This window comes from Fundulus heteroclitus, unplaced genomic scaffold (assembly GCF_011125445.2).
Source record: "Fundulus heteroclitus isolate FHET01 unplaced genomic scaffold, MU-UCD_Fhet_4.1 scaffold_200, whole genome shotgun sequence".
Classification (NCBI taxonomy): Eukaryota; Metazoa; Chordata; class Actinopteri; order Cyprinodontiformes; family Fundulidae; genus Fundulus; species Fundulus heteroclitus.
The window spans coordinates 83,522-103,294 of NW_023396612.1; the positions used below are offsets into that span (position 1 = coordinate 83,522).

At 40.7% G+C, this 19,773-nt stretch overlaps 1 protein-coding gene across 1 annotated transcript in view; it reads left to right on the forward strand.

Annotated features, from left to right (window-relative positions):
* The first annotated feature begins 1,235 nt into the window (after positions 1-1,235).
* Positions 1,236-19,773, forward strand: part of LOC118559011 (coxsackievirus and adenovirus receptor homolog) — an 86,221-nt gene continuing 67,683 nt past the window's right edge. Inside the window, exons 1-2 of the mRNA XM_036129682.1 lie at positions 1,236-1,641; positions 2,720-3,073. Coding sequence (XP_035985575.1) covers positions 1,575-1,641; positions 2,720-3,073 — 421 coding nt within the window. The 5' untranslated portion in view covers positions 1,236-1,574. The remainder of the gene's footprint in view (positions 1,642-2,719; positions 3,074-19,773) is intronic.

A 19,773-nucleotide genomic window follows, 5' to 3' on the forward strand; every position in this document is an offset into this window, starting at 1 on the left:
TAATCTACCTAGGCCCATCATCCTGAGAACATTCTAAGTCACTGCATTAAATGAAAATGCTGTTAATGCAGATGTAAGCTTGACTGTTTATAGACAAATATGAGGAACACAGAGTTTGTTTCTCACAGAAGGCTTCCAGTGAAGATCGAGGACAGAGAAGAAGTTCAGCTAAAGAGGAGAAGACCTGGAGCTCTGACTGAAGGATCAACCTGGGAGGCTGAAGCTCTGAGGCCTCAACCTGTTTATCTTCTACCAAGAAGCTGTTGTTACTCAGGGGACTGAAAGGAGGAAAGCTCTTCATACTAAAACAGTATGAAAAGCTTTCAAGACAGGATTTGTTGTGATTTAAGAACAACAACCAATCCCATAGAACCACCAAACTGGTTTTACATGATGCAAACAAGGCAGCTGATCTGTTGAAGGTTAAACCAGTTCAACACTCAGTCACTGACTGCTGGGAGCTTCGTCTGGCAGAGGTTGGTGTCTTTTCTATTTTCTGATGAAACAGGTAGGAAAAGTAGGTTTATTTTACAATTAATCAATTATCAAAGTGATTAAATATGTACATTTGAATTAAAACTTTGCCTTTGAGAAACTATTCACCAAACTTTAGTTTTCTTTTTAGTTTTACCTTGAATTAGCTACAATTAAGCCCAAAATGATTTACACCTCCTAGCAGATTTAGGTTTAAAGTCATATTTAATTCTACCAACATGTTTTTTTTTTCTGACTGGTAATAAACTAAACATTTCAGAGCTGCTTTGACAGAATCCTGACATAAATCTGATAAAATAGTCTGTGGATGGAGCTCAAGGTAATGATGAGGAGGGGTCTGAATAATTTTGGACCTTGACTGTGTTTATTGTAGATATACCTGAAACTATAAACTTTTAGTTGTATCTGGAGCCAGTTCACCTGGTTTAATATTTTAACTTCCTGATGTGAATCAGCTTCAGTCTGACGTTGTTGTCAGAGTTTGGAGCAGATTTGTTGTTTGTCTGGTTTTCAGGATAAATAATTCAGATTAAACCTGCTGATGATGATGAGTTTAAAACAGGTGAATAAAACCTTCTGTACTCAGAGGAAATAAACTCATTTATATTTCTGGAGTTCAGGCTCGTCTCTCTAGAATCACGTGATTTACATGAAGAGCAGCACCGACGCATGCGCACTGGCCTCTGATATCTGAGTGTTGATCGTCTTTATTTATTGCTGAACATCTCTGACGGCTTTTAAAGGCCATCAGTAGATAATGAGTCAGACATCAGTTTGTTGGTTGAAGAAGATGATGTTTATTCTGTTACACCTGAAATCGATGGTACATTTTATTTTTATATACGTCACTCTGACGCTCCTCCTTCTTCCGTGAAGCCGTCGAAGTGAAGCGAGTCCTCGGTTCAACCGCTGTCGTCTTGACTAGAAATTCGTAGTTTGCCTTAATTTAAGTTAAAGTTTCCTCTAACCCTGAAGGAGCTCTACAGAGTTTATTCTTAAAGTTTAACTCTGTTTCTGCTGATTTTTTTTTTTTAACTCAGCGTTAAACTGATCTCTTTTGGTCTGAGCTGAAGGAGGAAATGGCTGCTTCTCTAACTGAGTCACTCCTGTTGTCTCTGCTGGTTTCCAGCTTCAGTGTTTCTGCTGGTAAGTTTGAGTTTGGTTGATAATAAAGAATAATTTATTTTCATATGAGATGACGTGATCTAAAATAGTGACTGTTGTGTAAAACATCTTAACTGATCTTTTTAGCTGATTCTTACCTCTGATTTATTTAATCTCTTCCTCAATCCAATCTGTTAAAACCTGTTTTGGAACCATGAATTTAATTTATGGTAAATCACTTTATTCCTGCTTTGGTTAAAGGAGCAATAATCAAAATGTAATTATTTTAGATAAAAAGAACTATAACAATGATGTGAAGCACTCAACGTATATTTTTAGATGCACTGTGACCTTTTTCCAATCTTCTTGTTTACAAGAAACTAAGAAGGTGAGCAGTGGGGGGTTCCAGCAGGAGTTCATAGAGAGAACTCTGGCTTGAAGCACACCTTGTTTTGATCTGCAGGCAGTGCTCTAGCCCCACATAGTGGTGAAATATCGCTCATTGCTTCTTTAAATGTTAGTTATGGGGATAAATGATTCTATTTGGTATCTATTCCAGTGTGGATTAATGATCTCTTCCAGAATAAGATATTAGGACATTAATTATACTTCATACTCTGAGTGTCTTCCAGCTGGTGAGTTTTTATCAGACTCGTCCACCAAGCTGCTCTGATGTTATCCTGCAGCTCTGAGGACACATGGGTCCACATGAGGTTCTCCTGGTGGGAGAACTTTAAACCAGAACATCTTGGTTCCTCTGGATCATGATGTAAACACAAAACAATGTTTAACAAGATCTGATGCCGTTCCTAAAAAGTGTTCTGGGTTTCCACTGTAGATTAAATCTTGTATTGATGTCTCAAAACTCTGATATCTGTGAGCTGAAACTTTCTATCAGAGATTCTCTGATCAGAGACTTCTAGTTCTTCTCTGGTCTGGGACAGAAATAGTTCTGGTCAGATTTTAGCTGTTAATAATTCAATAAGAAAATAATTCTTATTGTTTTGAATCAACTAATGTTTCTGTTTTTAACACAGGATTAGACATTAAATTCTTCTCATTGTGAATCTTCAGAGCTCCTCTCTAACTTCTCTGCTCTGTGTTGTTTTCTCTCCTGCAGATCAGAGAATCATCACAGCAGAACCAGGAGACAACGTCATTCTGACATGTAGAGCAGCTGAGAACAAAGATGTTATAGCTGTAGAGTGGAGGAGAACTGATCTGAAGTCAGATCAGTTTGTTCTTCTGTACAGAGACAGTCGGTTTGATTCAGAAGATCAGTCTCCATCCTTTATTAACCGGGTGTCTCTGCTGGACGTGGAGAATGGAGACGTGTCTTTGGTTCTGAAGAACGTGAAGACTGATGATACAGGAACATATGAGTGTCGAGTCGTTCATGGAGGAAATAATCGCAGGAAGAGATCTCTACTGGACACTGATCCCCTCTGCATCATTGACCTGAGAGTTGAACCAGGTGAGTTTGTTTGTGGATCAGAAGCTCCTGCAGCTTCCTGGTTGTTGATGGAAGAGAGAAACAGATCAGATGTTAGATGATGGAGATGGACAGAAAGACTTCAGTGAATCCTGGTTTTCATTTCTGACAGAACCATCCTAGAACTGAACAATTTGACAGTTTTCTTCCAGAAAGTCCAACAGAAATGTAGAACGTCATCCAGCTGCTTTGATTTAGTTCAAGAAGCATCAGATGCTGCTTTGCTGCTGCTGCTAAAATCATCTATTATTACAGTTCTACTGATGTGCTCTAAGACATTTATTTATTATTGAAGACATAGAAACAAATGTGGAGAATCAGAAGATAAATGAGGGCTGGCAGTGACTCTGTTTAAAATCAGTCTCCATGTCATTCCAGTCATTTTCCAATCAGCTGATTTCAGGTAAAGATGCTGAAATCAATGCAGAATAAAGTCTATTTCAGTCCCCAGTAGTCAGACATCAGATATGTAGAGCAGCATCATGTGATCTGCTCCTGGCCAGCACCAAGATGGACTCCTGGCTTTCAGAGAACAGCTTCTGGATCAGAGGATTGTTGCTGTTCTGGAGCAGAACAGCAACAATCCTCCAGAACTTTCCTCAGGATCCTGTTAAAGGTGGAGAAAGATTTCTACCATCAAGCTGTTTAGTCACTTTAAGCAACATGACAAGCTGCAGAGCTGCACTACAAGGTCACCTTCAAGAACTGCTGCTATGCTCTGCTGCTGTCTACAACATTTAATCTAGTGGACCTTCAGAGGAGGCAGCGTAATAGAAAGGTGGAGGAAACAGAGCTGGAGATGCTGATGAGACTCTGGAGGAAGCAGCTGCTCTGAGATCAGAGATCAGTAGATGATGTGGGACAGCAGCTTCTCTATCGTCTCCTAGCTGAAAGATCAGACTAACTCCTGATTCTCTTCTGCAGGAAACCAGGATGGAGGAAACAAGGACAGACAAAAGGAGGATGGAGGGAGCTGTACTGGCTGGATAGTTGGTTTTATAGTTTGTGCTCTTGTTGCTCTTCTTCTTGCTGCTGTTGTGTTCTATCAAAGGTCCAGAATTTCATCACTGAAATCCAACGTCCTCCAGCTGCAGCTGATGCTGAGGAATCGCTGACAGGACCAGATGGGTAAAATCCTCCATGCTGACCTGGGAGAAGCTTTCAACACATCAACATGGAGGATAAACTAACTTCTAGCTGATGGTGTTTCTCTGCTGCAGTCAGAGATTTCTGCTCAGACTTAATCAGCTGCATTTTAGGAAGCTTCTGTTTCATTCATATTGATTTTTTATGTGTGATTTTGTGTCTTAATCATCAGGTCATAGAGCAGAGTTTTCTCTGACACTTAAATTTGCAGTTCTCAGCCAGATAAAGTTCATCTTTCTAATGAGGGCCTTTAAGAGCAATGAAAATATTATAAAATGTTGTTTTTTCTATCGCGTATCAGAGATCTTCATCTCAGCCTTACTGCTGTCCTCATCTCTGCTGCTGCTGAGCAGATTGATTTATATCATCAAAATTTACTGATAACTGATAAGCAACACGTGGTCTAAAGGTGCCTCATTGTGACCATTTCATGCTGTTACTTTGCTGTTCAATTATATTTTTTTATTTACAGCTAATATTAGCTCTGCTCACCAATAATTTATATTGCATTTGTATTTAGAGGCAGAAAAACCCTAATGAAGCACAATCACCTGTACTTGTTACAGCGTGTGAATCAATAAAGAGGGTTAAATAAATCCCTGAAGTAGCTGCAGTCTGACACTTTGTGCTCCCAGCATCCAGTAGATAATAGAGAGCGGGGGTCCCTGTTCTTCGTACGTCGCTAACTCAGCTGGATTTGATTGACGATTTGGCATGATCTTGGATCGTTTGGTTCTTTGAAACTCATCCTGGACTTGAGAGACACATCCAAAATGATTTCATCCGGCTAATCATGATCTGGCTAATTGGGTTCTTCAAACACCTGTTTACGATTAGTATCACTGGATTGAGTTATCTGAGATAACTGCGCGTTCATGCGTTTGTTTAAAAGGGGAAATGTATCGATAGTAGAAACAATGATCAGCAGCGCTGCTATTGGCTGTTCAGCATGGCCAAAGAACGCCCACAGTTTTTCTCCCAAGCAGTACACGAGCTTTTAATGGAAGGTTATGCTGAATTTGAGTCATTAATTAAAACACCTCAAAATCTGTTAAAGCCAGGAGAGAGGGCTGGCAAAAAGTAGCAGATAAATTAAATTGTGTCATGGTTTTCAGGTGACGAGTCCACATGCAGATACGATCGGGAGGCAATGCACAGTTTTAAGATGTTTATTTTGGAAACAGGCAGATCTACGGATGGAACTACAGGTGAATCGGCTGGGTCAGAACGTCAAGGCTGGAGAGTCTGTAAGAAAGAGGGAGTGAGTAACTCTGAAAGGAGAACCCGGAGAATTGCTAGAAGTTGCGCTGCTTACCATTAGGCTGGGCGGACCTTACCGGGAAGAAGTAGTGTCGGGGGTACTCTATGATTCTACTCAGCAGGAGATAGGCGGCTAGTGGCTGAGGACGGCGGATGTTACTGGCGAGGGATCCTGAGCGAGCCTCATCGGCAACGGTTGACAGATGGATTGACCAGAGTGAATGCAGAACCAGCAGAAACCGGGAGAGGGGATCTCAGGCCTCGCTGGGTAACATCCAGGAAGTAAGAGGGGAGCGCCAGAGCAACATCTGAGCAGACAGGTCTGCTGGTCTGTTTCTTCGGACTAGACGTCAAGACAGGTGAGTGCTTCCGAGCACCCAAAATCTGAGACAAAAACAGGGAGATCCAAAATTAGTCAAAGTCAAAAGAGCAAAAAACTCACAAGCTGGTTTCCGAGAGTAGGGACAGAGGCCACGTCGTACCACGACTGGTTAAGGCTCCGGCGTCTTCCATGTGTCAGCGCTCTGCTTAAGAAGCCAGAGGAAGCCGCCTGCAACGAGCTGCAGGTGTGGGCCACGCCTCCTCAGCCAACTAGACACACCTGAGGAGTAGAGTTAGAGCAGCACAACACAGAGAACCCTGACACATTGTAAATACTGTCCGTGTTAGATGTTTATCACTTTCTACAGTATGAATTTTTGCATTTTAATAATCTCATATTTACTAGTGATGGCGAGATGAAGCCTCATGAGGCATTGAACCACTCAGCCAACTGGTTCGAGAAAAGGTTCATTTCTTGACGGTTCATGTGCACACAGCACCACCTACTGGCAAGTTGTATAATCACAGCCAGCTGGATCTTAACACGTGTGATGCATATCATTTTTGTCTATTATGGCTCTTGGGAATGACTTCACAGAAGGTGTAGGACGAAATCATTTGTCTACATAAATTTTGTAAACACATGTGTACAATAAAATATTGTTTGAATGTATTCTGTGTGTAGTTATTCCCAAAATAGTAGTGACATGATATGGCATGTTGTGTAATAATGTTTTTCTGTGACTCTAGAAAAATGGCATGGGCTTAATCAGGCAGAGGACAGTGAAAGTGCTTGTGGAACTAGGCAGGGGGTAGTGAATAGGCTAATGCTTGTGTAACTTGGATGATTTCATGCATTTTTATTAAGAAACAACAATTTCTCCACAGTTTTTGGTTTCAAATGATTTCTCTTTTTTGATACTACTTATCCAACCTTTGAAAAGACACGCTCACATGGCACAGATGATGCCGGGGTGCATAAATAAATAAGTGCAAGTATGTACAGATTGGGGTACTGTGACCGATGATTAGCCCAGTACTATACGGTCCCACATTTAACAGCAGCAACACTGAAGCACACAGAGGTTCCCGCTGCGTCTTTACGCACGATCCAGCTGCTGATGTCTCCCTCTTTTCAGCTCAATGCACTTACAGTAACAGTTTATAACCTATATCACCTTTCACAGCAACAGGTTTCTCATCTCAGTCGACCAGACAAATCTCTATTGCTCTGCTCAGTGCGCTCTGGGCGGTGAGGTGGGAGGATTTAATCGATGGTGCGCTGCGTGCGAGGGATAAACAGGGTGGAAATGCATAAATAAAAACTGTAAAGGGCTCCTATACAGTGATCATAGGAGCTGACCGGTCTGAGATCAGCCTCCTGATGTTACAAGTTCTTTAAAATGAAAGCGCGCACCCAAATTACAAGTAACGTAATTTTGCGCACCTGAAAAAAGCGCACGGCAGAAGCGCATCGAAGCGCTGAGGCACAGATATACGGTGCATGTAGTTAAAAAATGCAGAATTAATAAAAACAACTTATAACCAGACGTAGCGTTTTAAACTGCATCTGGTGAGCAGAACTGTTTTATGATCCAGAGTGCAGCCATCACTGGTTCTGAATGAAGTCAATATCTGGCAGCAGCTCCCCCCCCCCTTCCCTCCTGTGTACGCGGTACAGGACCTTACCGGCACACTTTCAACCGCTGGTTAAGACTAAAATTATTCATAACTCTGATCGCTCTTCCTGCTGCTCTGTTAACATGAACTGCAGCAGGAATTACTGATGGCCACAAGCTGTGAAAGAAGCTGAAACATCTCAGCAGAAGGCGGAGTTTTTATCGTCCGCTGCCCAGATGGGCGTTGGGATTTTTATGCGTGAAAAATGCCATGTTTGCGTGTGACCGTGTGAAGTCAGTGACGGTCAATGCGTGATAGTTGAGAGCACTGATCTCCTATCTATCTATCTATCTCCTAAACTCTCCAAACACCAAACTAACTGTCTCAAACTAAAAAACCACTATCCAAACTCTGCTATCCAAACTATCAAAACTCTATCCACTCTCTCAACTGACCGCAACTCGCCTACAACAACCCACATTTTGAATGGAGCTTGTGGGGATTCTAAAAGCTGTCGAAGCCGCGCCAACATCTGAGCCACTTCCTGAAGCAGTCACGTGGTACAGCCGGCCAGCGAGGCTTCGGACGTCATCGTTTTCGGCTCCTCCCCTGCTTCACCGCAGAACGGAAGTTGCATGACGTCACTGTGAAAAGGGTCTATGAAGCAAGCCTCGATACGCGTAGACATTGATGTTATGTGCACTTTCTGTTCTATGAGGGTTGAAACAGTAACACATTTGTTTTGGCATTGCCCTTTTGTCCAAAATCTCTGGTCTGACATTTGTAATTTTATTGCAGAAAAAATTGAGAAAGATTTCAAGTTATTTTGGAAGGATGTCCTTTTTGGTTTTTATGACCTCAACAGAACTAGGCCAAATGAAACTTTCATTATAAATTTGATTATTCTCTTGGCAAAGTTTTACATTCATAAATGTAAGTTTGCGCATTCCAAAACATCTTTTATTGCTTTTAACAATGAGGTCAAGCAATATGTCAACACGATTAAGTATTCTCTTAATCAAAAAGCAATAACAACTGTGAATGTGTGTAAACAATTTAATATCTTTTTGTAAACTTGTACTTCCCCTGGCAAAATGTGATGATGTAAATCTTCATTTTTGTTTTTTGCTATAACACCCGCAATGGTGGAAACTGCACATTGTATTATTCTTTCATTGGAAAGGAATGTTCATGTAAACTGTGCAATTGTTGAATAAAAAAAAATTAAAAAAAAGCCTCGATACGCGCTTTAAGGAAACGCCCCCTCCATTACTCGACACACGCCTCGAAGCCTCGGCACATAACGTAACATCACTAATATTTACTTTGTTCTTTTATATCAGAGCCTCCACAGGAGCCACTAGAACATGGGGACAAGTAAAAGTGAAGTACAAGAATGTTCTACAGAATGATAGTCTTTAATTATTATACTGTATTTTAAAAAGCAACTTCTTCCTCTTTTTTAAAAGCCACTGTTAAATGATGTGTTTGTCTGTTTATAACAGCCACTAAGAAAAGGCTTAACACCCCCCCCCCCCCCCCCCCCCCCAGGTTATTTTTACTTTTGTTGCATGAGGCATGTTTCATGTTTTTTCTTTCACAAAATGACACATAGTGCCATCTGTTCCCTATATTAACGGCATCTTCAACGAAAAAAATTGTATTTTGACCTAAAAAAAACCCCACAAATTAATAGGAGAAATTGAACTCCACAACTTGAAAAAGAGAAAAATTGCACTAGAGATCGAGTTGCTTCAAAAGGACCTTCAGAGTAAGTTATAATACACCATTTACACATAGTAGTATTGCTGACTTTACATAACTATCTCTTACTGCAGGCAAAAGATGACTTGCTGGCTTTTCTTTATATTTTTTTTTTAAATAAAACGACAGAAAAAACAAAAAACAAAGGCTCTATGAAGCTTTGCTAAAACTGCTGAACATGCTGGTATTATTTATTATCAATGATAAATCTCTATATGTTCAGTTCATTCTCCAGATGTTCTGGTTTAGCCCAGGTTGTTGTGACATGTAACAGAGTCTCTGTTGAGGAAGCAGGCTTCATGGACAAACTGGGTCAGCTTGGTAAATGAGGTCCACAGTGTAGAGACCTGGACTCCGTTCTTCGTACGTCGCTAACTCAGTAGCAGGATTTCATTGTTGACGATTTGGCATGATCTTGGATCGTTTGGTTCTTCGAAAGACATCCTGCACTTGTTGTCATAGCAACATATGCGGCAGCTTAAAGGGCCTTTCAGACAGGACGCGATTTGCGCTGCGCTGGCCGCGGGGTTCAGCGCAGCGCATTTGCGGTTTCTATGGCAACGCGTGCATTCGTCACGGCGCGGCGCGCGAAGCGGTGCGCTGCGCTGTGCTTGCGCTTTGCTCGACGCAGCGATAAGAGCAGGTTTATTTCATGTAAACAAGATTAGATCACGGCTGTATAAGCGGAGGAGATGGAGAAGTCTGCCATAGCCATGTCCATTTTTACGGCAGCAACCTGTTGCGGAAGGTGCAAGAATAATTTGCAGAGTTTTTCGAATTAATCTCGTATTGCGCAATAGACAGGATTCTTTAGCGCAGTGCGATTTTTGTTGGTGGCTGGTATTAACAGACAAACACATCATTTAACAGTGGCTTTTAAAGAGGAAAAAGTGGTGTTAGAGCCATAAATCTAAAATATTTAAGTTATTTGTATGATGGTTTGCTCTTTATTTTCATCATATTCAGTAAGATTTGTTCGGGCCATTTTATTGTGAAGTTTAGTTTACTTTGAAAGGCTTGCTTCCTGTCGAGCCGTATATTGTATTAGAAAAAACTATGGATGGATTATCTAGACACGGAGCAATACAGTTTTACCGTGTAAACTGTGGATGACTTGGAAAAGGAAGATTTTAATTTTTTATGGATAAAGATTTTTTTTTGTTAAAATTCCCAGTTTGTACATGTCCTTTACTTCCAGTCTCTAAGGAATGACACCGATACTGGATCTCTTGACATAACAAGTGCCTTTTTAAAATAAAGTATAATAATTAAAGGCTACCATTTTGTAGAATATTCTTGTATTTCACTTTTACTTGTCCCCATGTTCTAGTGGCATCCGTGGAGGCTCTGATATAAAAGAACAAAGTAAATATGAGATTATTAAAATGCAAAAATACATACTGTAGAAAGTGATAGAAACATCTACCATGGACAGTATTTACGCATTAATTTGTCTGCTGCTTTTTGCCAGCCCTCTCTCCTGGCTTTAACAGATTTTGAGGTGTTTTAATTAATGACTCAAATTTGGCATAACCTTCCATTAAAAGCTCTTGTTCTGCTTGGGAGAAAAACTGTGGGCGTTCTTTGACCATGCTGAACAGCCAATAGCAGCGCTGCTGATCATTGTTTCTACTATCGATACATTTCCCCTTTTAAACAAACGCATGAACGCGCAGTTGTCTCAGATAACTCAATCCAGCCATACTAATCATAAACAACAGGTGTGTTCGAAGAACCCAATTAGCCGGATCAGGATTAGCCGGATGAAATCATCTTGGATGTGTCATTTGATCTCGGATGTTTTAAGCAACGTACGAAGAACGGACCCCTGGTATCATCAAATCCATTTGGGGACCGGACTCAGAAGGGACATTCAGTTGAAGTTTCTGCCTACCAATGATTGGTTTTAGCCAATAACATCATCAGTGAAAAACCACAACAAGTTACCCTGGTGACTGGCACTTTTTGCTGTTCAGAGAAATCTATACCATCAGCTATGTGTGCGTCCTCCTGTGCTGTCATGTTGGTTCGGCTGTGGGCTCAGCAGGTCTTGTTTTTGTCACAGCTGTACGTCACAAATTAAATTATAATACTGCGATGTGATTGGCCAGAACCGTTTTTGGTCCGGACACAAACGGTTGAAGCAGTAGTAGTAGTAGTGTGTTGGTGAACGCACAAATACCGTGAGAATTCATCTTGCAACCAAGGTTAAGAAAAAAATGCTTTTCTTTTCATATTAATTCAAATAAATTACTTTTTCAGGGAGTTACAATATCTCAGGCTCTGCAGGAAAATCATACATTGTTGCCATAGAGATAATAAACACCTTAGTGAGTAGAGCTCCTGTTTTGACCTGTTGTATAGCAAAATAAACCTAATTCAGATTTACAAAGTGCAAACAAAGAGTTCTGTGTCTGTGACTCTGCTGCTGAAGGTCCAGATATGTATATCTAGTCTCTTTGTATTGAAACATTAGCAGATAATTATCAACACAAACACATGAACTGCACACATTTTCATCATCAGGAAAACGCGCAGACATGCGGTCTGCAGGCTTGTTGTGACTGAATTCAGCCTCAGTCTGAATCTGTTGCTGATCACAGAGCAACAGGCATCTCCTTAAAATGTTGAGTTCTCTATTTTCAGACAACACAGAGAATCAGAGAAGGTTTGATAAATCAAGTATTGATTATAGTCACTAAATCTGAGAATCTAACAGCTTACTGTTATCTCTGACCTCCCTCTCTCTTATATATGTATACATGCACACAGGGGCAGACAGGGAAAATTATTCTGGCTGGAAAATTTCATACCACCCCAGGCCATGTGACCACCAGAGTAACCTTATAACCTGCAGGTGTGTTTTTCTCTTCATGTTTGACTTTATTTTGAAATGTGTGCAATACACATGCATATCTGACATTTATGAAAAAATATGGAAATAATTATCCAGTATTGCTTCAAAACAGACAAAACAATCAGAAAAAAGACAATTCTATATTTTACAGGCAGGATGACAACCTACAGCTAACTGCACAGACATCAGATTAGGAGAAAACTGTCCTGTCGGGAAATTTTGACTTGCTTTTGGTTTCTTTCTTGGGAATTCCTCTGATTGTGTCAGGGGAGCTGAAGCAAACAAACATGTCATCCATTTAGTGGTGAAGTAAGGTAGATTCATCCAGCATATTTATTTGTTTAGCAGTCATTTGTCATGATGACCCACGGCTCATTTTAAGGACATTAAAAAGTTTTTTTTTTTTTTTTTACCAAAAGCTTTGTGAGATGCCAGTGAGACTGACGTTACCTTGCCCAGGGGTCCGTTCTTCGTACGTTGCTTAAAACATCCAAGATCAAATGAGACATCCAAGATGATTTCATCCGGCTAATCATGATCCGGCTAATTGGGTTCTTCGAACACACCTGTTGTTTATGATTAGTATGGCTGGATTGAGTTATCTGAGACAACTGCGCGTTCATGTGTTTGTTTAAAAGGGGAAATGTATCGATAGTAGAAACATTGATCAGCAACGCTGCTATTGGCTGTTCAGCATGGCCAAAGAACACCCACAGTTTTTTTCCCAAGTAGAACAAGAGCTTTTAATGGAAGGTTATGCCGAGTTTGAGTCAATTAAAACGACAGGTGACACCTCAAAGTCTGCTAAAGCCAGGAGAGAGGGCTGGCAGAAAGTAGCAGACAAATTAATGCGTAAATACTGTCCATGGTAGATGTTTCTATCACTTTCTACAGTATGTATTTTTGCATTTTAATAATTTCATAAGTAGCTACTTTGTTCATTTATGTCAGAGCCTCCATGGGAGCTACTAGAACATGTGGGAAAAAGTGAAATACAAGAATATTCTAGAAAATGATAGCCTTTAATTATTATACTGTATTTTAAAAAGCATCGTCTTCCTCTTTTTTAAAAGCCATTGTTAAATTGTGTGTTTGTCTGTTTTTAACAGCCACCAATAAGAAGGCTGGTTCTTTTTACTTTTACATGTTTAACCCTTTTTCTTTTTTCTTTTTTTTTCACTAAATAACTCAAGATGCCCTCTGTTCCCTATTTTAACGGCATCTTCAACAAAAGAAAAAGTATTTTGACCTGAAAAAAAAAAAAAACAAATTAAGAGGAGAAATTGAACTCCACAACGTGAAAAAAAGAAACATTGCAATAGAGATCGAGTTGCTTCAAAAGGACCTTCAGAGTAAATTCTAATACACCATTTTACACATAGTAGTATTACTGACTTTATATAACTATCTCTTACTGCAGGCAAAAGATGACTTGCTGAATTTTCTTTATAAATAATTCTTTAAATAAAACGACAGGAACTAAGCATTATTTGTTTAGTCTTTTATTGAACATAAAAAAATGGTGTTCCACAATTCTGTCCCTTCCTCTGCCACTAGGTGGTCCAAGTGCGCTGGCTAGACACAGACTTCCCTATCTCCTCCGCTAAGATCTAATCCTGTTTACATGAAATAAACCTGCTCGGGAGCAGGCTCAACTTTGCGCACATGTTGCTATGACAACAGGTCCGGGATGAGTTTGGAAGAACCAAACGATCCAAGATCATGCCAAATCGTCAACAATGAAATCCAGCTAACTGAGTTAGCGACGTACGAAGAACGGACCCCAGTTTTCAGCTGCCATTCAGTTTATTTATTTATGCTTGGAGAAAGCAGCGGTGTGGTGAGACGTTGTGGGTAACCAGGAAAACCCGGAGTGGAGTTTTAGTAGTTTTAGCTTTTTCCTATCAATCAGTGGCGGCTGGTGCTAAAAAAACTGAGGGGGGCGCACACAAACAAACAAACGAAAAACAAACAAAACAAATCTTAAAAAATAGCACTATATGAACATGAATTTTGCCCTCCTTTCCTTCTGCCCAGCAAATGTCTCAATTATATTCTTGTTAAAGTCAGTCATCTCTGTGACTAGTCTTTTCTCCATTGACAACATGGCCAATGCATTCAGCCTGTCCTGAGTCATTGAGTTTCTCAGAAAAGTCTTGATTCTTTTCAGAGTTGAAAAGCACCTTTCAGCTTCTGCTGTGGTCATGGGTGTGGTGATGAGAATCTTCAAGAGCGTGACAGTTTCTGAAAAGACTTCTTCTAGATTGTTTTCCTGATTTTAATAACATTTGCTGCCATTTTTTAAGGCCATGATATGAAATGTGTTACAGCATTTTTGTGGGACAAGATTATACAAAATTCAGTAACCAAATGTTTTATTCCCCATTACCCATAAACTTCAGTACAACTTAAATAATAAAATATCTTGCTGACAAACATTATATCAACATACCTACACAGCATAGACACAACTAAAGGTATTTCTAACTACAAAGCACATCTTCCTAATATATTAAATAACATTACTATAAACCAGTGTAACAGTGATTTTCCACAACAACTCACCTCTGCAGCAATCCTTTCATGGTCTTCTACACTGAGTGTCCGACGCTTCTTCACTGGCTGACTACTACCTACACTGCTTTGTCCAACCATGGAGTGGAGAGATCACTTGCCTGCTGCTGAATTTGTAAATTAAGACGATCCGGTCAAAGCTCCTTTATCCTGTTTTTTTCTTCAAGTGAACGCTTTGTAAAAGCATTTTTTTGTAAAGACAAAACAGAATTTTCTCTCACTTTAAAATAATAATTTAACTTTATTGATCTCACAATGGAGAAATTCACTTCTGCATCTTAACCCATCCCCTCGGGGAGCAGTGGGCTGCCACTGTGCGGCGCCTGGGGAGCAATCAGGGGTTAAGGGTCTTGCTCATGGACCCATATGTCTGGACTGGGGATAGAACCGGGTACTCACATCCTTGTCTGAGTGCAAGCACGCTGCTCTAACCACTCGGCCACAACTCCAAACTACTCCACTTTGCAAACTTAAACGTGAATCAACCTAACAAACTGCAGCTGAGCTGAGTCGAATCGGGGATTGTCCAATCACACAATGTTTTTAAAAAAATTAGCCAGTACTGACACTCTACCAGTAATGACACAACAGAATAGGTGTGTCCGGGACGCAGAGTGCTGCACCCTGTGGAAAACCTTAAATAACCCATTAAAAGTCAGCCTCAGATCACGTGCTTGCCCAAGTTGCTGCGCCTACATTCACTCCCATTAGACCGGCGCCCTGCACATAGGAAAGGAGGAAGTGTGAACAATGTGAGCAATTAAATAGAATTACTATTTTAATATATTCTAACATGTCTATTGGACACACAGTATGAATAAATACATTTCTAAGTACTTTGCAGTTCAGAAATAATTTATTATCTAAACAATTTTAAGGGGGCGGCGCCGAGCGCCCCCTACTGGCCAGCCGCCACTGCTATCAATCAAGTGGAATGGATACTTTCAGGAAGCAAAAGAAAGCGAGAGGGGAAGTCATATTTCTGTAAATGTGAGCGGTGCAGTCAGATAGTTTTCAAAAGTGGGGGACACGTCCCATTGACACATCATTTTTGCGACGCCCATGATTCAGAGTTAATCGAACCTCTATGATTGCTGAGCAGTCCGGTCCAGGTCAGCGGGCCACTCTGATCCAACATCTACCTGATTTAAAACAGATCTTCAACCTCAAACTAGAACATAAAGACGGTCAACGCCCAGGTAGCAGAGGCCAGTACTCCTGCGTCAGTGCTGCTGTTCCTGTAAATCACGTGACTTCCACTGAAACGAGTCTGAACTCCAGAAATATAAATTAGTTTCTTTCCTCTGAATATAGGAACTGTTCATCTGTTTTAAACTCATCATCAGCAGCATCAGGGTTACTCTAAATTAGTGATGGTGAGATAAAGCCTCATGAGGCATTGAACCACTTGAGCCAACTGGTTAGAGAAAGGGTTAATTTCTTGGAGCTTCATGTGCACACGATACCACCTACTGGCCAGGTGTATAATCACAGCCAGCTGTATCTTAAAGGAGAAGTCCGGTCAAAATCAGAATTCAAACTGCTGAAAGTACTTTAAATATAAAACTACTACATACTGTGCAAAAAAAATATACGTTTTTTTAATTAAGAATAATTTTCATTTAATCATGTTTATGTGGAGGAATCCATCTTGGTCAAGAATAGTACTGTCACCTCCCATTTTTTGACGTCACTCGGCGGACCCGCAGTTGAGCAAGTTTCAACGCTCTGTTTGTCACGGCGCACTATTTTCCAAGATGGCGACGACTGGTGTTCTGTACGAAGCAGAGAGTGATGAAGTACTTAGTGACAGTGATGAGAGTTCTATGGAGTCATCATCATCTGATAGCGATATGGATTTTTTTAGAAGAGTTTCTTGACAGAAACCAGACTTTTGACGGAATCCAGCGTACCTATTTCCAGTGCAAACTCAGTCGGGTCCTACAGTATATACGTATACACGCGTGTGTGTGTGTGTGTGTGTGTGTGTGTGTGTGCGCTCCGCCGCAGCACGGCTTTGCCGGCGCTACAGCGGAGCGCGCACACACACACACAGCGGAGGAGAGATCGCTGAAGTGACTTAAGTTATACATTTTCCCTCTAGTAAATAGGGCAGGTGGTCATTATTGTATAAATATTAAAATATAAGAGCATTCCAGCACATGCTGGGGCGGAGGGATACCACATCACATGTGGTATCCCTCCGCCCCTCTGGTCGGTAACCATCCCCGCAAATTCTAAATAAAAAATTGTAAAATAAAAAATAACTTACCGAAAATCCTCGCTCTCTCTCATGTCATGTTCAAAACATTCTTCTTCAAAATGGTCGCTGCATATGACGTGTTTTCTCTCTGGCCAGAAGTTAGATGGCAAATCCGTTCTTTTCAAGTTGGCAATCCAGCAATGAGCCCGGTGGCTCATGAATCGGGAAGTTGAAATAAGCAATGTTTTTTCTACTTTTACCAGTAGGGGGTTTTCAGCTGACGTCACGCTCACGTGACTACTCAGCGCGTCCGCCATATTGGGTGGCAGTCGTTTCGCACCGTTGACCTGCATTGTATGACGCCTTAGGCAGTATTGGAAGTGGACAATGGGGAAAACGTGTTTAATGGTTGGTTGCACGGCCCGTGGAGGTGGAGATCAACGCTTTCTATCGCCTACCAGCCGTAATAGTGAATCAATGTGAAAAAACAAAACAGCTCTCTGAACAACGCCGTCACCTATGGCTGACACGGATATCCAGGTCCGATTTGGACGGTGTTAAGCTGGAATACGCCAGAGTCTGCGGTGCTCACTTTGTCACAGGTAATTAACTGTTAAGTATTTAAAACATGTAAGAAGAATATATTAATAATAGGGCTTGGGCGTTATGACTTATTACTTTCCGCGGCTGTCATGTTGACTGCCTCCGCCGCCTCTACTGCCTATGACTACCGCATACTGTACTCCCTCTCTCAGCCGTGTTTTAATTTGATTAATTTCACCTTAACTTGATTTCAACCATGGTAAACCGTTGCTGTATTGTGGGCTGTAACAGCGCAACACATGATCGCCATGGGAAAAACATAGAAACGGATTAATTTTCCACCGCTTTCCTGCCTGGAGGCGCAACCACGGAGAACAACTGTTAGTGATAACAAAGAGTCGTCGGCTCGCTTGGATCGCGGCTGTAAGTCGACCGAACATAACTTTCCACAGTATCCCGATGTCAATGAGAGTGTGTTCTAAACGTTTGAAACACATAGCAGCTAGTTAAAAGTACATTACATTCGCGAGTGGTTGTTAGCGCTAACGGTTAGCATGTGCTAACCCGTCTGAGCGCAGCTTACCTTTGAACGAGTTACAGAGATAACAAAGAGATCGTCGGCTCGCTTGGATCGCGGCTGTAAGTCGACCGAACATAACTTTCCACAGTATCCCGATGTCAATGAGAGTGTGTTCTAAACCTTTGAAACACATTGTTGCTCCAAAGTGACAACACTGGCACGGCTTCCTATAAAACGGGCTCTTTAATAAATGCCGTGAAAACTACAAAATAAAGACAAGCTTTAGAAATGGATACATTTACAGACAGTCAGGTGACACATACTGTAACAAAGTTACCTCGTGACCGCCTGCCACTTCGGAGGTCTTAAATAGATTAATTCTTCTTTGTCCACTCTAAATTAAATATTAAGTAATTAAAACACCATAACCAATAAATTTACAAAATATTACAAACATAAATACAAATACCTTTACAGCTACAGGAACTACGAGACTGCGACTCTTTCCCAGATTTCTGCTCCTTCTCTCATGCAAATCTTGCTACCTTTCTTATATACGCAAATCTCGCGATAACTTTCAACAAATGGTTTCAAAAGAAATAAAATACAATAATTTTACATAAACCTCAAAATTTGAACTAAACAACTTAAAATACATAATCTGAAATAAACATACATTTTTCCAAGAAATAAATCATTTCACTGTCACTTACACTCCCACCAAAATCACTAATTTGTTTCAATGTGATTTTTCAATGAATGTCAGAATTAAAGTCTGTTTTACTCTGTATTAGTCTCAAGTAACGTCACTACCCTATGAATAGGTCTTTCTAAATATATCAACCTTGTCAGTGGTTTTCCTTTGTCAAATGTCGTTTCACTTGTCTTTAGTTTCACCTTTCGAACCTTGCCGTCTGGGCTCTCTAGAGTCTCTACTACTAGAGCTAGCTTCCATTTACATCTTGGAGCATTATCATCTTGTAGGATCACAATGTCATTAATGTGGAGGTTCCGTGAAACTTTCTGCCATTTCTGTCGCTGTTGGAGATTTAGCAGATATTCTCGTTTCCATCTTTGCCAAAACTCGTTTGCTAGAAATTGTACTCTTCTCCATCTTTTGTTCAAGTACAAATCCTCTCTGCAAAACTGTCCTGGAGGGGGAAGAATAACTGAAGACTTCATCGTTAATAGGTGATTGGGAGTTAAAGGCTCTGGACCCAAGGGATCATTAAGATACTCCACACTTAAGGGTCTGCTGTTAATGATGGCCATTGTCTCGTAAAAGAGCGTTCTTAGACTAGTTGTATCAAGTCTGTTTGAGAATTTATCTAACATTGCTGTTAGTATGCTTCGTACTGTTCGAATTTGCCGTTCCCAGATGCCTCCCATGTGGCTAGCTGATGGAATGTTCATCACAAACTCGCAACCAATAGCTCTTTGTGGTTCTTGGTCCATATCCTTCATTAGCTCCAAAAACTCCCTTCTGGCTCCCATAAAATTTGTCCCTTGGTCACATCTTAGTTGTCGAACAGGACCTCGTATGGCAATCAGAACCCGAAGAGCGTTCATGAAAGCATCAGTTGATAAGTCATCAAGTGTTTCAATATGCACAGCTCGTGAACATAAGCAGGTGAACAATAATCCATATCTTTTGACTTCCTTTCTTCCTTCCTTTACCATGAATGGGCCAAAACAGTCAACACCGCAATATGTAAAAGGAGGTGCTGTTTTTGTTCTTACTTCTGGTAACTCTGCCATCTGTTGGACATTTGTGGTCTTTCTATATCGCCTACATTTAACACAGTGGTAAATGTGCGAAGAAACCATACTTCCACATCCTAAAATCCATATGCCATTTGCACGTAATTCATTTA